The sequence below is a fragment of the Gavia stellata genome, chromosome 2, assembly GCF_030936135.1.
Source record: "Gavia stellata isolate bGavSte3 chromosome 2, bGavSte3.hap2, whole genome shotgun sequence".
In the NCBI taxonomy this organism is placed as follows: domain Eukaryota; kingdom Metazoa; phylum Chordata; class Aves; order Gaviiformes; family Gaviidae; genus Gavia; species Gavia stellata.
In genome coordinates this window covers 3,660,146-3,676,090 of record NC_082595.1, presented here as the reverse complement: position 1 = coordinate 3,676,090, position 15,945 = coordinate 3,660,146, and the positions used below count along the sequence as shown (strand labels likewise).

General features: G+C 43.7%; 1 protein-coding gene across 3 annotated transcripts; it reads left to right on the top strand.

Annotated features, from left to right (window-relative positions):
• The first annotated feature begins 2,129 nt into the window (after positions 1-2,129).
• YPEL5 (yippee like 5) lies at positions 2,130-15,073 on the top strand. 3 transcript variants are annotated; one of them, XM_059835387.1, is made up of 6 exons: positions 2,130-2,162; positions 5,681-5,821; positions 5,925-5,989; positions 6,167-6,318; positions 11,094-11,266; positions 12,940-15,073. In XM_059835387.1, exons 5-6 carry the CDS (start codon positions 11,126-11,128, stop codon positions 13,162-13,164), a joined length of 366 nt encoding a protein of 121 aa, XP_059691370.1. In that variant the 5' UTR covers positions 2,130-2,162; positions 5,681-5,821; positions 5,925-5,989; positions 6,167-6,318; positions 11,094-11,125; the 3' UTR covers positions 13,165-15,073. The 3 variants fall into 3 exon arrangements, with proteins under 3 accessions (XP_059691370.1, XP_059691373.1, XP_059691372.1); XM_059835389.1 differs by lacking the exon at positions 2,130-2,162 and having other exon boundaries at positions 5,615-5,821; XM_059835390.1 differs by lacking the exons at positions 5,681-5,821; positions 5,925-5,989; positions 6,167-6,318.
• The last annotated feature ends 872 nt before the right edge of the window (positions 15,074-15,945 follow it).

The window sequence follows — 15,945 nt, the reverse complement described above, 5'->3', positions numbered from 1 at the left end:
TCTTTCTGATTGGTACAGCTACCCTTCCCTATTGCTGAGAATTTAATACTATTCATAGGTTTGGGCTTTGCTTTATTTTCATGGTAATATTATTATGGTGACTGCAATGTTCAGACATACATCCCCTCCATATGCCCAGGCTGGAGAACAGTACTTAAGCAAACATGCAACCACCCAGTGAGGCAGGTAGCATCGCTCTCCCCATTTTACAGAGAGGAAAATGAGGCCAAAAGAACGGGTTTGCCCAGGGATGTACGGATGCCTCAGCAGCAGAGCTAAGCAGAGAGCTCATGGGTCCTTGGGTGAGACCCAGTCACTGACGCTGACTAAAGCACCATTGCTTTGCCTCTTTTCCCTCCTGTTTTGGCTTTGTTTACAGTCATATCTGTGGGACCTTTGCAAAGATGATTAAGACGCGGACCTTCACGTAGCTCCTCTGACAAGATTGAGCAGACCCACTGGGTACAAAGCTCACACTTACTCAGCAAGGCACAACAGCAGCTCAGGTCAATCTGTTACCAAACAGGGCAGGTTAGACCACTTATTTCCTCCATTTGCTGGTGGTAAATGGGAGCCCAGGCATGGTCTTTATAGTGCCCTTCTAATATTCTCAGTACTTCTGCTGTCCCCATGCCATTAACTAAGAGGTGACTGCTGTCTGACAGAGCGCTCTGACACTTTTCACTTCCTTTGCATGATCGAAAGATGGGTTGATGACAGGCCAGAGCTGACCATACTGAAGAGATCTGAATTTTTGGAGGGATGCCCAAAGCAAACAGCAGTTCTTAACATATTGATGTTGCCCCACCACTGTCTACCCTCATGCAGACAGTTGTGCACCACTCTACCTAGCTATTTCTAACGGTAAAAGATAGAGTCCATGCAAGAAGATACAAGCTGAAGAACAGCTGGGCACATAATTATGTGCTGCCTGCCATACGTTCACAGAGATGTCCCTTTGCCTTTGATGTGAAATGGCAGAAGAGTCCTGCTGAGCCATTCCTTCCTGCAAGTACTGCAGCTCCTCTGGCAATACCACATGGATAGACCCAGGAATCACCGTACGTGAAAAATACATTTTCTCTAACATGGATGTGGTATTATTAGAACAGAAATCCTTAAAATGGCATGGCTTGCCCCATAGGAGAAGGAAAAAAACACCCCTTTTCATGTCTTTTTTCATAACCAACAACTCAAAAGGATTTTTTTTCATTGCATTTTGGCCAAGACCACTATTTATTTGCCAAGGATGCAACCTCTGCATGAGCACTGAGCCATTAAAACCGGCAGGGAATTGATAACGCTTGCAACCAACGGCCAAGAAAGGCCACGAACACTCTTCTCTTTCTTCCCTTATCTTTCATCTCCATCATGAGCGATATTTAAGGTGTCACACCAAGATTTCAACTTGAGTGGCCTGAAATACTGCAAGCAGCATCAGTCCCGGCTTCAGGTAGGCAGGATGTGGCTGACAGTCATCTCGGCACCTTTCCCCGCCACAAGCCCTCGCAGGGCCTGCGGCTCGGCGGAGCTCACTGCCAGGGCAGGCCCAGCCCCTGGGCATGGAGCTGCCTGGGGAGGAGAACAGGCCTGGAGAGGGGACTCCCCTTCCTCCCAGACAAGCCTACGGCAGTGTGCTCTCAGGGAACAGGGAGGCCTGGTCAGTGTGCCCTCAGGGAACAGGGAGGCCTGGTCAGTGTGCCCTCAGGGAACAGGGAGGCCTGGTCGGCACACCGGCCATGGCTTTCGGCTCCCACAGCAAGAGGTGGGCGCCTCTGACCGGGCCTCCCGCCAGGGCTGCTGAGGGGAGGGGGCCTGGGAGGCAGATGGAGGGAGCGGAGGGCACCAGGCTCGAGGCGGCGGCTGGCAGGCGCCTGGGAGAAGGGACTTGGCGGGCGGGTAAGGGCTGAGCGTCGCCGCCCGCTCCCCGCCGCCCGGCCCCGCCGCCGTCCCCCCGGGCGCGGCTGTGAGGTGACAGGGGGCGGGGCGAGGCGTGAGGCAGTGTGGGCGGAGCCTCGGCGGCGGTGATTGACGTGCGACGGGGCGGGGCCACGAGGGGGCGGAGCCGCGCCGCCGAGCCGGAGCGTCGGGGCTGTGGAGGGCGGGGGAAAGACACCGGGCACGGAGCCGCCGCCGCCGCCGCCGCCGCTCCCCTGCGCCAGGTAACCGGGCGGGGGGCCGCGCCGCGCCCTGCACTGCCCAGGGAGGCCGGGGCGGGCTGCCGGCGGCTGGGGAGGGAGGTGGCAGCCGCCGCTCCGGGCCGCGGCGCGGTGTCTCTCGGGCCGCGGCGGGGCCCCGGACGAGCCGCTCCGGCCCGGCGGCGCGGAGCGGGCAGCGCCGGCCCTGCCAGCCCCGCTGCGGCCCGGCGCCGCGACAAAGCACCGGCCTTCCCCCACCCCGTCCGCTCCTCCGTCAGCGCCGCCCAGCCTTCCTGCCCGGCCCTCCGCCCAGGGCCGGCACCGAGCACCCCCTCCCCGCCGCGGCCACAACTTCCTCCCGCGGCCCCGCACCGCCGCCGCCAACTCCCCTCCCCGGCGGGGCGGCGGCAACTTTTCGGGCCGGTTCCTGGGCGGGGGTGCCGAGAAGCCGTGCCCGGGCCCCTCCGTAGCGTGCCGCCGTCCCCACCGCCCCGCACGGCCGGGGTGGGGAGGGAGCGGGGGTGGCGGGGCCGCCCGGGAGAGCGGTGGTCGGCCCGGGCGTCCCTCACGGCGGCGGCGGCGGCGGCGGGGCCTCCCGTCAGCTGTTTCCTCCTGTTTGTTGTCAAGTTGCCTGCGCTGCCGGCAGCGCCCGGCGGCGGCGCCGGGGGCCGAGCCGGCGGCGGTTGGCTGCGCGCGCCCCCGTGACGGCGCTCAGCTGGGGCCCGCCCCCGCGCGGGGCTTTGTGTGGAGCGGCGGCGGCGGCGCGGGGGCAACGGCCGCGGCGCGCGCGGCTCCACGGCGCACGCGTGGGCTGGAGGTGGGCTCCCCCCCCCCATCCCCTCAGCGTGACGCTGGGCCTCAGGCGCGGGCAGCGGCCGCCGCTCGGGGCTTCGCGTTGCCTCCGCCGGCGCGAAGGGTTGCGCGGGGGTTAACCGCCCTGCGGCGGAGGCCGCGCCGGCCGGAGCGCGGGTCAGCCTCGCGGCCCTGTCTTTAGCGCGGGGCTGCGCTGCCCCAGGGTGGGTGGCTCTGCCGCTTGACGCTCCCCTCTTCTCCCTTCCCCGTTAGAAGGTGCTACTTCTTCACCGCTCCTTGAAGACTTCCTCATCGCCGAAGCGGCCCGGAGTAAACCCCGTGTCCCTGCCTGATAGGGGACCCTTCCACGGGCAGAAGTGTCAGAAATGGCGTGGTTAGTGGTCGCTTGCTTACCGAGGCGCTCGCGGCTCAGTGAGCCAGCTTCGCCTCAGCTCCTAGCTTGGATTTTCCCTGCGAAAGTATAGATTCCCAGGGAACTGAAATATTTGGCAGGCGCTTTTTCACTCTGGAAAAGGCTCTAGTCAAAGCAAAAAGGAATGCAAAGACTGTCATCTGTCTGTTCATTTGTTCCTCTCTGTACAGACCTCAGCTGTACTGTGCAGATACAGATGAGACTAATCCAGCATCCTTATTTAAGAATAAAGGCTGTGTTTTGGACTAACATAATAAATTATTTCTCCTTACCTTCTTTAAGCAACAAACACGGTGTTAGGGTTAGACTGAAGGAATAACAAAGCAAGTACACGAGTCTCCTGAGAGAGAAGCGCAGCGTGGCTCTTCTCAGAGTGGTAGGTGTTGCAGAGCAGCTCTTGATGTCAACAGCCGATGGCAATAGATTAACTGTTAGCATAACCAATGTTTGTGACTGATGGCAGAAAGCAAGGGAGCTTGCTCCGTGGCTGTAAAGATTCCCTCATGGTTCAGCTATATAGCACTATATACAGCTGTATATATAGCACTATATACAGCTGTATATATAGCACTATATACAGCTGTATATATAGCTATATAACAGCTATGTATAATCCTGTTATGTATAGACTTCTTCCAGATAGCTGAATTCAAATAACATTTGTGACAAACGGAACTGTCCATTTTTAAGTGTTACTCTCTTTTTCTAATGATAGTCTTCAGAAATATTATTTGGAGGCTTCTGCCATCTGCTACTTTCACTTCTGTAGTTGTGGAAGTACTTAACTTCTAGAATGCAGATCTAATTGTTTATATATAGATTTTAATGATAATGATGAGTGAGTTTCAGATGTGGCTGCCAAGTGTGTGAGGCCGAAGGAAATTGCACCTCAAAGCCCAGCAGAGAAGATGACAAGAACAGAGGAGATTTGTTACTTGTCATCTGACAGACTGAGAGTTGTACACATGCACACAAATATATATATATATATATATTTAGCATTCCCTCCGCTGGTAGTCATCACAAGCTTGAAGTAGTGCTGTCCAAGTTAGGTCATTGGTTCATGTTTGTTTACTATCATTTGACCTATGTTGAAATCTTGAGTTGCTCAGCTCTTGCTGAAACACGTATTTCTTAAGCAAGATTTAACTTTAAAATATCTTGTTAAATGTATGGAGGAAATACCTGTACACTGTGGATGTTTGGTAGCAAGGCTGTCTTTAATTTTGGAGCCTTTACCTACATTAAGGAGTTTTCCTAGTTGATACGAGAATTTCTTGGTGTGATGCAGTAAGCGTATTGGCAACCTTTCTGCCAGTGGATGTAGTTTGTATGGAAGTTTGGATGATCGCTGTCTTTTCACCATTTCTTTAAAGTTTATTTGATTTTTTTTTCCCATGACTTATGAAACCAGTGGTGTCTTCGGGTGAAGATTTGTATCACTTCAGCACTAAAATTAATGAAAACAGAAAATCTGAATTAGTTTAGGTTTCTGAAAGTTGCAGAATGGATTAATAGGCAAAAGTCGTCTTATCTGCTGAATTAGTACAAGAACAAATTTATTACAAAACCAGGAAATACAGCTTTCTTAAAAACACTTGAGGAATTAAGAGGGGAAAAGGTGATCTTTTTTTCTCTCTTAAGGAAGGGAAAGGGGAGACAGGAAGGTAAGGGGAAAAAGAAAGGGAAAAAGAGACAAGGAGGCAGGAATAGTTGCTCCTTTTGGACTCTGTGTAGTAGTGGGAAAGAAAATTAATCTGAGTCTGACACCATTTGTAAACTAAGACTTTTATATGTTACCTAGCGAGAGTATTGTGAGGGTATAAGTTACTGTGTGGGAGATGCTGAGGTATGGGGGCTGTTTTCAAAACAAGCACCCATCTGTATGGCTCTGCTTTCTGTAAACTTGAAACAAACTACCCTGTGTTATTGCACACACCAATATAATGTTAGGTTAACGCATTTAAACGTCAGCATCCCGATGTGAAGCTTTCGCCTTACCTGGAAATAAAGCCAGTTTGCAATAGAAAATTATACGACTGTAACTTGCAATAGAAAATTATACGACTGTAACTTGCACAAATTCAGTTTCACCCTGCGAGGCACCCTGTTCTAGGCGGGTGCCGTGCACTGCATCTGGGCGCAGCTTTTGTTACTGTGCCAAAGCCTTTTCAGTCATCCAACTGTATTAACTTCCTTGTCCAGTTTGCTACAGTAGCTGGATGGTTCTAAGGAGCGTAGCATACTGTTCCAGTTCACTTTCTTCTTTCACGTTTGGCTACGTGTGGTGCTTTCTGATAACGAATTCTACGTGTAGGCAGAGGGCAGAGGCTGGGCCCTGCTTACTTCAACGGTTGCAGAAGTCAGTGGCAAACAGCTGAATCTCAGACCTCCTGCGACTGACCACGTGTGTATTGTCAGATGCACCCCCACTTGTGAGCAGCAGAAACCTGGGAAGGTAAAGACCAACTTTTATTTCTTTGCTTACCCAGTGATTCTTTAATGTGTAGTCTTGTGTAGCTGTGCTAAGTGTTCCTTTTCCTCTTTTGTCCATCTCTGAGATGAGAAGAGCAAGCTTAAGCGCGGTTCCTGAGATGTGAAGATGAAGTTTAAGCCTGGTTCCAGAGTAAGTACATCCTGAGAATGTTTTACTGTGCCTGGGGGAATGCATGGCCCTTTTTCAAGCGGGAGAGAGTGCTTGTTGGCTCACCATGCAAAGGAAAATGTTTTTAGTCAGTGAAATGGCGAAAGAGAGGCTGTCATAGTTTTTTATGCTTTAACTAGCAGCTGTTTTCTGTTGTAGATCTGAGATGCAGTAGATGGTGCTGAAGCAACACTGAGGCTCCTGAGATATCCACAGTCCAGTGTCTATATAGGAAGTGCCTGCTGGCTCTCCCAAACATTGATGGTCCTGTGTCTTCGAGAGATGCACTCTGGGACAAGAAAACACTGACTGTTAGTTTTAAAAATGTTAATAAATAATTCTTTGTATTACTTTTTTGTTCTTTATTGCATGTGAAGGTAGGCAGATTAGGTAGTACCAATACCAACCAAGTAGTGCTTCAGGTGGTTTCAGCTCTGCGTGCAGATAGTGGTCGGATTTAAGCTGTTGAATGTCAGCTCTTTGACAGCTGCTGCTCGGTGTTGCCAAAATCAACACTGAAAGACAGGTGGAAGTTTGGGAGCACACTGCTCGAGGAATACATATTACAGCACACAGCCACAGCGCTTGTGTTTCCTGTCTGTCCACGCACTCACTGGGAGAAGCATGCAGGCAGGAAATGTTTCACAGTATGACTAAGAAGTTGTATGAAGGTTTGTGCCTTCAAAATAATGCACTGTGAGCAAGCCTTGCTAGCTAGGTAATACGAGCTAGCATGGATTGTTCTGCTCAAGATCCTCTCAAGTGGTGGTCAGGATGCGACGAATGACACGGTGGCATCTCTCGGTTCATGAAAGTACCTGCCTCTTTGAACTGTGTAGATTTGACAAGTGGGAGATACTGTATTATCCCATTAGTGAAGGTAAAAAAGTTGCCTTTTTTACGTTGGAGCCATTAATTAAATATTATGACTTGTGTTTAGTAATTCATGTGAGGGCAGGATCACTAGGACTTCATCACTGACACATATCCAACAAAGAATGCTTAGCTGAATTTAAAGATGAAATCATGGGCCAAAAAAAATGTCTATTTTTTCCTCAGCCTTTGGTCTTGTGAATAACCGAAATTCCTGTCCACTGCTTCTGAAAATTCTGCTAGTAGCATGATGGAATTGGTGCGATAGTGTCACTTTCTGGGGTTGTGAATAGCAATAGGGAATTTGACTGGCTCTCTGAACCGATGGTAGTTATTTTTACTGTTTCTAAGTGTAGAGAGTGGATGAGTGGGTAAGTGCACTTCTTGCATTTTCCTTCCCCTAATTGGAGGACCTTAAGCTTTATAAATGCTTTAATGTTTCACAATTCTTTGGCTTCTCTTCATTTAAGAGAGCCCTCCCACTGCCTATGAAAGCTTCCTGTAAGTGGCTTTTTTCAGATCATTTATGTATGTGTGAACATAAATAGACGCCCACACCTTTTACATGGGAAGTGAAAACTATAGGAAAAAAAATTACACAGTTATCTTGGGTGACTTTATACATACCACTTCTCTATATAAGGGATATGAGCCTGAGAGCAATGGAAAATTGCTTTCCCTTGTTCTGTTGTGCTTCTGTTTTTCCCAGTGTACCATGAATATACCCTACAGGATTCAGGATCCTTACATAAGGAGAGAACAGTCTTTATCCACAGCAAGTACCTTCTGAATTGGTCTTATAAGTGAATACTATGGTTTTAGCTTGGGGAAAAAAAAAGGGGGCGGGGGGGTGGAGTGTGAAATGATCCCGAGTTTAAATTAACTCCTCTACCTTATATGAAAGGAAAAAGCAAAAGTGCCTTGTTAGTTTATTTAGAAAACTGACGATCAAATGCAGCATTTGAAGGCTGCCTTACTAGCAGTCATTTTGTAACTTTTTTCCTATTCTTTACTACTGTGAGCCGTAATATAAAGACTAATCTGACTAGTTTTGTAACGCTTCAGCGGGACCCTTACGGATTCATTGAAATCCTGTAGCAATCAAAACCGAGGGCTAATGGTAGTTGTAGGCTGCTATCTATTTTGACTGAAATCTACCAGTTAAGTGTAGAGGTTATTTTAAACATCAGACATTCTAGTAGGATGACATTATTTTAGCAGTTTCTTAAAAAAACATACTCAAAATCAAGAATGTTTTGACTGTTATAATGCAGATGGTAGAATTTAATTTTCTAAATTTTTGACTGTGTATTTATTTCAAGAATACATGTTTTCTTATGCACTGTATTCTGAAGAAAATTGTACCAGTTGGTGTATTAGATTCTGCTGTAACTTTAGTCTGAATTCTCACAGGCTTGTGCTACCATCAGATGAATCTCCCTTTGTTTTCCTGTTGGGACCCAAGTCTTACTGGAAGTTTCTTTCTTATTTAGATACTTGATGAAGGTTACTTTCAGCTTTTTGGGGTGATATCAATAATTGAAGATTTTAGGCCTTGTATTACTAGGCAGGTTTTTCAGCCTTAGGTCTTGGAACATATTTCTTTATGCATTTCTTTTAGTGTTCAGTATCTTCAGGGCTCAACGCTTTAGTTCATGCACAATGCCACATCCAGAAGCAATACATTTGTATGTCGCTTTGACTTCTAACTTGCTTGTAAGAATTACACCTTTGCTCTCTTCCAAAGTATTTAAATTTTGGGTTTAGTGACTTTGGGTTACTGCTTTTTTGGGTGCAGTAGCATGAATTATGTTTTTAGATAGTTGATGTGTTTGCATTTTAAGTCTTCAGATGCATATTTTTCAAAATGACATGCTTTGCAAGGTTAGTCTGTGTGATGGATCTGTTCTTGTTGCTTACCAAGTTTAGTTTTTGTGTTGCTCTTGGTAAGAGAGGGATGGTTTTTGATCTGTTTTATGTTAGCTTCTGAAAATCCTGACAGGGTGAGCATTGTGTTTACCCTGAAAGAAGTACCCCTTTGGATGTTGATTCCGTATTTACAATAACTTATGATCAGTTAATTGTTTTTAATCCACAATACAATCAACACAAAAATAGCATTATCCAAAATTAGTAAGGATGACACATGGAGCTAGGCCAAGTGCCTTACGGGCATATCTGTCACAATTGCTTTTACTGCTTGTGTTTGTGGTTTCTTCTGGTTGGAGACTTTGACTGATACTTGTTTATTCACACTTATTGTCTGTTGATTTTCCTTCATGCTGTCACTAGTCACATTCTAATTTTTCCTTTTGCCCTCTCTTGCTAGGAAAGATAAAGACATATTAGAAAGGTATAATGCTTAGAGAAAATGAAGGAAAACGCTTCCTGTATTTTGAGTGAAGTCACAAGGAGTCACACCCCTACACTCAGCTAAGTCTTTGACATATTTTTGTCAAACTCAAGACCTGTGTTATTTATCCTTTCAAGAAGAGAAAAGGGGTATTATATCACCTCTAAAGAAAAGAGTCATTCCATTGCTTTGAATTTTGATGTATCCTTCAGATGGGATACAAAAGACTAATAGTGATTAGAACAATCTGAATGTGAGGACCTTGTGCTAAAATCCCTCTGTTCAATACTAGGAACCCTTTTTATTGCCATGCATTGTAAGAAAACAAAGTGGTGAAGTAAAGCAAATGAAGAAAAATCATTATGTCAGTGACTTGTGATTTTTACATGTAAAAATGGTATTTTAAATTTTGTGCATGGAGATGTATGTTTTAGTCCATTTGCTTTGTGCATGTCAGAATAAGCTTTAAGAAACTGATCCCCTAAAACTTGAAATTGGTTTAATTTAGGTATTTGTGCTTCTTAAAGGCATTTGAGATCGAATATTCAACTTGAGGAGCACAAAATTTGATTAATTTCTGTATGAACGGCACACTGTCTCCTGCTCTGAAAAGTAAAACCCACACAACTTTAATATTGCAATGTGTCAGATTTATTTTGGATTGCTGTGCATGAAAAAAGCAGAGACAATACTCTTTTCTGATTCCACATCTGAAGCATAAATGGAGGTATATTTAACTTGTTTAACTGCAGATGTTTAGTCATAAAACTTTTCTGCAGCTGAAATGGAAATAACATCATCCTTTAATTCCTTTGTCATGTTATCTCATCCTTTGTGATTTAAATTTCCAGCTGTCTGATATGTTCTGTGCCTACTCGCTAGTTAACTTTGCGTAACTTATGTTGGTTGGTATAAGGTTGGTGAAATACTTTAATTTTCCCAAGCAGTGAAGAGATTTATTTATCAGGTACTGCAGATCTGCTGCTATAAACTTCCTAAGCTCCCTTTTTTTGCCCATTGGCATTGCTCAGGTATTTTAGTGATGACGCTTTGGAAATAGCTTGGGTGAATGACATGGTATTTTGTATTTAGATTAGACAGCCTGAAACGTTTGTATATAAAGCTGTCTGGTGTAAAGACCGGGTGGATTGTTTATTATGTGAAATAGCATCCAAACCTTTCCTATGTTGTCACGTATATGAAACCAATAACTGTCAAGTCAAATACAGTAGCCCAGTCTGCTATACTACAAGACTGAAGCATCCTGGATGGTGGTGTTGTGTGGCTGCGTGTCATAAATTATGCAAAGCTGAGGGGAAGTGACAGAACAAATATCTATTTTAAGGGGGGGGGGTGACTTGGGAAAATTAAACTATAATTGTCTTGGTGACTCAATGTACTTCTCAGTGCTTCATTTCCCAGTGCTGACTAAGATGGGTGAGTCGTGGGGAATATATTGGAATGGAATTTCAGTATTGTATTAAAGAGGAAAAGAAAATAGGAAAGGAGTGGAAGCTTTTGAGTTTAAGAACTGTAGGGTCCAGTAGTGGTCTGCAAATGTCTGAACTAGATTTTGAAGGTTTCAGTTCATGTTTTGCTTGTTTAATGTAATTAGTTTGTATCTAGGTGTGTCGTCTTATTGGTAAGGTGGTCACTTTGGGAAAGAACTCATCTTAGCCTGATAAGGAAGGATAAATGCAGTCTGTAAGTTCAGTAATTCATCTGTGAAAGAAAGAACCTCTGCAATCATTAGCTGAACTGGTCTGCAGAATATTCTGCTGTATATATGGGGTGTTTTGGGTTTAATTTTTTGATGCAATGCTTTTTTTACATGTACATGATCTTTCTTCTTGCTTTTAGGTCTTGAGTATAAACTTACCTAAGTTCTAAAAATGGGAAGAATTTTTCTGGATCATATTGGTGGCACTCGCCTGTTCTCCTGTGCAAACTGTGACACAATTCTGACCAATCGTTCTGAGCTCATCTCCACTCGTTTTACAGGGGCCACGGGAAGAGCCTTTCTTTTTAACAAGGTTGGTAAGAAGCTGACAGGGGAACTACTATTTGCTTTTGTAAAATGAGTTTGTGGGATATGAATCTGTCGTCAAAACTAAAAAACTTCTTGGCTAAAGTGTTGTGTAATTGCTATTTTATTTTTTTTTCATTCTATTCAACTGTCTTTGAAGTCAAATTAGGCATTTACTATTGATGGGAAGTGATCTAAATTAGTTTATCTGCAATACTAAAAGACTGTGAAGAGGGTTGTTTATATAGAGGCATCATACCAAAATGCATGGAGTTTTAACTTTCGAGACTTCTGTAATATGAACCTCAAGTTCCCTGTGAGAGTATCTTTTTGTCTGTGAAAGAGTTGCAAAGGCATTTGCACTTCTAGTCAGTTAAAAAAAACCATCTACATAATATTCTGTTTAATTTCTAAAACGCATTTAAGCTAACAGTACTTTGGCAACTTTAGGTAACCCCAATCTCTTTTACAGGCAATAATACTCTGGTTTAGTTTAATATTTTTTTTATCGGTCAAATTTGATGTAATTCAACAGATTGAAATATGGAAGTCATAACTATGAGTGAATTGTAGCATTATTTATTAACCCTTCCATATAGACTTGTCTGTTAGACTCACTGGAAAAACAGTGATCGTCATTTGCTTTCTCACAAAGTTCCTGGTCAGGTAATCATTGGTGTGTTTTGGCTTGGGTTTTGTCTTGAAAGCCATTGACAGCAGAGTTGATAGAGGCATCAGTAATGTCTTGTCTTAACTGTGCTTGCCCTCGGGATTTCTGGTATGCTGAATCCTGTCAGTAGTATTTATATGTAAGTGTTAGGCTGCATAGCTGTAAAAGAGCTGTACATCTGATTTCTTTCTCATCCAATAAGCACTGGATGCTAGGGTTCAAATTTTTCTTGTGTTACATAGTGAAGTTTAATCACAGGAGTTTGATTTTTTTACATTTCTGCAGTCAGAAGCCTTACATCTGAAGCAGAGAGAGAAGCGCAGTCAGGTGGAAAGTTGAGAGAGCAGTGCAGCCCCATCTTTTAGACTCCTACCGCATATTAGCAGTTTGGATATAGTTCTGACATCAACTTTTCAACAAATTATACATCCTGGTTCTGCGGTGTTGCTGCCTAAGCAAGTTAAAAGTATATTTAAACTGCCGAGATAGCACACAAAAAAAGGTGAATGTTTAATGCCTACATTCTCAGCCACTGAGCCTTCCTTTTTCTTAGATGATTATTTCAAAAGCGCCCCGAGATTTTTAAAGAAGTACCTCTTAATATTTTGGTTCTGATTTCTGGGAATAAGTGATAACATCAGTTGATAGAAATGGGTTACATATATTACAAGTGGATTAATATCAATTAGTTTACAAGCTATTCACGAGGAATTTCTCACTCGAAGTGGAACACAGTACTCTGCACTCTCGTATGTCTTGTGATAGCGTTTCATGTCTCTCAGTTGAACAACGAGGGTTGTAGATCCCTGTGAAGCACATCTTTAAAGTGTTACCTTCTCAAGCAGGAGATTTGCAAGGGCTGTTGACTTACTACGCTGCAGTTTTCAGTTCATATGCGGTGCCACAGGCTCTTTACTTTTAACACGTTGATAGTCATGCACATTGTTACCAAGCTTTGCTCTAAGCAGACTAATCCATTCTATTCCCTGTCCCCTGTATATTTGCATCAGGTGGTAAATCTGCAATACAGTGAAGTTCAGGATCGGGTCATGCTCACTGGGCGCCACATGGTTCGAGACGTGAGCTGCAAGAACTGCAACAGCAAACTGGGTTGGATCTATGAATTTGCCACTGAAGACAGCCAGCGCTACAAGGAAGGCCGTGTTATCCTGGAAAGAGCGCTGGTCCGAGAGAGTGAAGGATTTGAGGAGCATGTTCCATCCGACAATTCCTGAAGAGACTTGAGTGTCTTTGCAGGTTCTCTTCAACTGAAACTCAAAAATAATAAAATCAACAAAAAAATCTGCTTACATACACTGTCACCTTAGCATCAGAGTCGGATTCATGGACTACAGAGTGGGAAAGATTGTGAGAGTATTTCAGATGGAACCTTCCTTTCTTTATTCCTTTTATATTTTACTTTCCCTCCAGCAGCTGTTTGTAGAAAGAATGTTGTGCAGATGCTGTAACTTTTTCTCTCTTGCATTTACATCTGTTAGATTTGAGATTGTTTCTACAGATACGATGGGCTAAAGGAAAATATTTGGGGGATTTGTCTTTTGTTAGAGAGAAATCAATGAGTTTTTTTTAGTTTGCACAAACTGATGTCAGCATAAATTTATTTTAAAACTACAGATGTTTTTTTAAAAAGTATATTCCAATTTTTGGCTTAAGTTTTTAGTTAGAGTTTTTTTTTTACCCGGTCTTTTCACCTGATTTGCTAGCTGAAGTAAAGAGATCCGAATTTGTGCCGAGTGCTAAAGGTTCAGTGTTGGTACAGCTTGGGCTGGCCCTTGTGCCATATTCTTGTTGAGGTTGATTGGTAGCACAGAGCCCATTATTTCTTGTCGTTCCTGACCCAAAGATGTCACCATTCCTTGTTTATTTGTGAAGTCCCATTCACCATGTAAACTGGTGTTGATTGGAAACTATTCTTGAAATAGGGCAAAACTGCTTGGCTTTTTTTAATTTTAACTGATGTAACTTATAAGCATAGTAATAATATAAAATAATAGTTGTCTGTTTAGTCTTGCGTTGCTTACAAATCAGAAGCTGTGTTTGTAATGATAGGGATCCACTGAGAAACTACTGTTTCAGTAGTAATTTTTCTTCGGTTCTCTACTAATCTCATTAAGTAGACAGGCAATTGCAAATCTTAATTCTTCTTCAAGTAGCTTTCTTTAAACCCAGAACTTCCTATGTTAAACACAGCTGCTGTGTAAAAGGAGAAGATTGCCAGCATGTTTGTTCATGCCTAGAGTTATGCAATCTGCATCTCTTGAAAAGATTAACTTAAACAGCTTGTTTTCAAATGCTGCTTCTGGTGTTGAAACCTTTATCTTTCAACTTTGTTGAACCTTTTCATTGTGATGTTACATTTTTATCTTTCTGGGCAGCAGTACATGTCAGCCTAGTAGTAACTAGTGACTTGGATTCCTGCTTTCTTCTTGTAGAGGTCAGCTCTGTTTAAAACAGTGGTCTTGCTTGCCTTTTTAGCAAAAATGCTCTTCATTAACTTAACTCAAGGGTGCCCAAACACTTTCATTGTGTCTTAAGCCATAAGTTAAGATCTCAAGGGCTGAAATTAATTTGAATGTTAGATGTGTATGATTCCTTATCAAAGATACAAGTTAATTTGTATTTTTTTTTCTTATTGGATAAATAGTGGTCAATGTGAAGTAAGTTACCCACAGACGTACAAAAGGGGGGAAAAAACCCCACCCAACCAAACAGATCTGGGCTCTGACCTTTCAGAATAACTTTTCTTCACTAGCCGCAGCTCCATATCTGAAACTAAAATGTGGAGGGTGACTATGCAGAGAATTTTTCTTAATTTTTTTTGGTTGCTAAGTGGCAAGTTGGACACCCCTGACTTGAATCTACTGCCTGTTTCATGTAAAAGTAGCTTTATTATAGAATTGTCACATAGAAAGAAAACAGAGTAGATCACATACCAGAGCTGTGCTTGGATCAAGCTGCTTAAACAATAGTGTACTTGTGCCTCAAATGAATCAGTTTTTGCACTGAGTACAGTAGTACCCCATTATCTTGTACTTCTGTCCTTCACAGACCCTAAAAGCCCCATTAGCATGGTTCTCTGCAGTACTTTCCTTGTACTTCTGACATTACAGTACAATAAAATATGTTTTGTCCTGAATTGATATTTGCCATTCTTTTTGAGTAACTTTCATGAAGTCTGTCAGCGGAATGACATAACCTTTCTTCTGTTCCCTACATTCAGTAAATCATTGTGTTTCTACAGCACAGTGACAAGCCGTTGATGAGCATCTCCCTCTGAATGGGTGGCAAAAGAGTGTACTGTTGCTTTTGGAAGGTGCTAAGTAAAGCTGCATGCATACCACTTGGACACTGAAAGCCTTCAATTTACTCCTGTTCAAGAGAAAATAAAAACAGGAAATTGCTCATTTAATGGAATTGTGGGTGCCAGCCATCTTTCCCTGTCTTTGAAAAGACAGCAAGCTAAGCAAAAATCCAGCTTCTGCAAGAAATGTGAAATTTTAGCTTCTGAAATGGCTTGGGAATTGAGGAATTGGGAATTTGTATATCTGGAATTCTGTGACCTTTTTTCTTTGTGTGCAAATGTTAGGGAGAAGCCTTCTGCTAGCAGCTGGTCAACTTCATAAAGTGTAACTGAAGAACTGAGGTGAGAGGATCATTATATTGGTGTAACGGAGGCTGACAGGCTTATTCTAACTTACATTACGACCTCTTCATTTTGGTAGAATGTTAGACTGTGAGATGTTAAAGATTACTCTCCCCGAAGTCTATGATGGGAAGAACACTATTGAGGTGAGTTCATTAAAAGCCTATGAGACTTAAGCAAGTCCGCTGCAGCTTTAAAACACTAGACTTCAGATTGCTCTTTTAGCCTACGTGTTGTGCTGTTCCCTTCTGTATCACCTTGATGGCTCTGTGGGAGAGTTAAGCCTCAAATTTTGACTGCTCCTCCTTGAGATGCTTTGTGTGTGAATACAGATAACTTATCTGTAGGGAAC

Excerpts from the sequence above, each read along its gene's own strand:
- YPEL5 (XM_059835390.1), top strand. The coding sequence starts at position 11,126 with ATGGGAAGAATTTTTCTGGATCATATTGGTGGCACTCGCCTGTTCTCC. Across the intron at positions 11,267-12,939 it reads GAGCCTTTCTTTTTAACAAG|GTGGTAAATCTGCAATACAG; the intron begins GTTGGTAAGAAG and ends TATTTGCATCAG.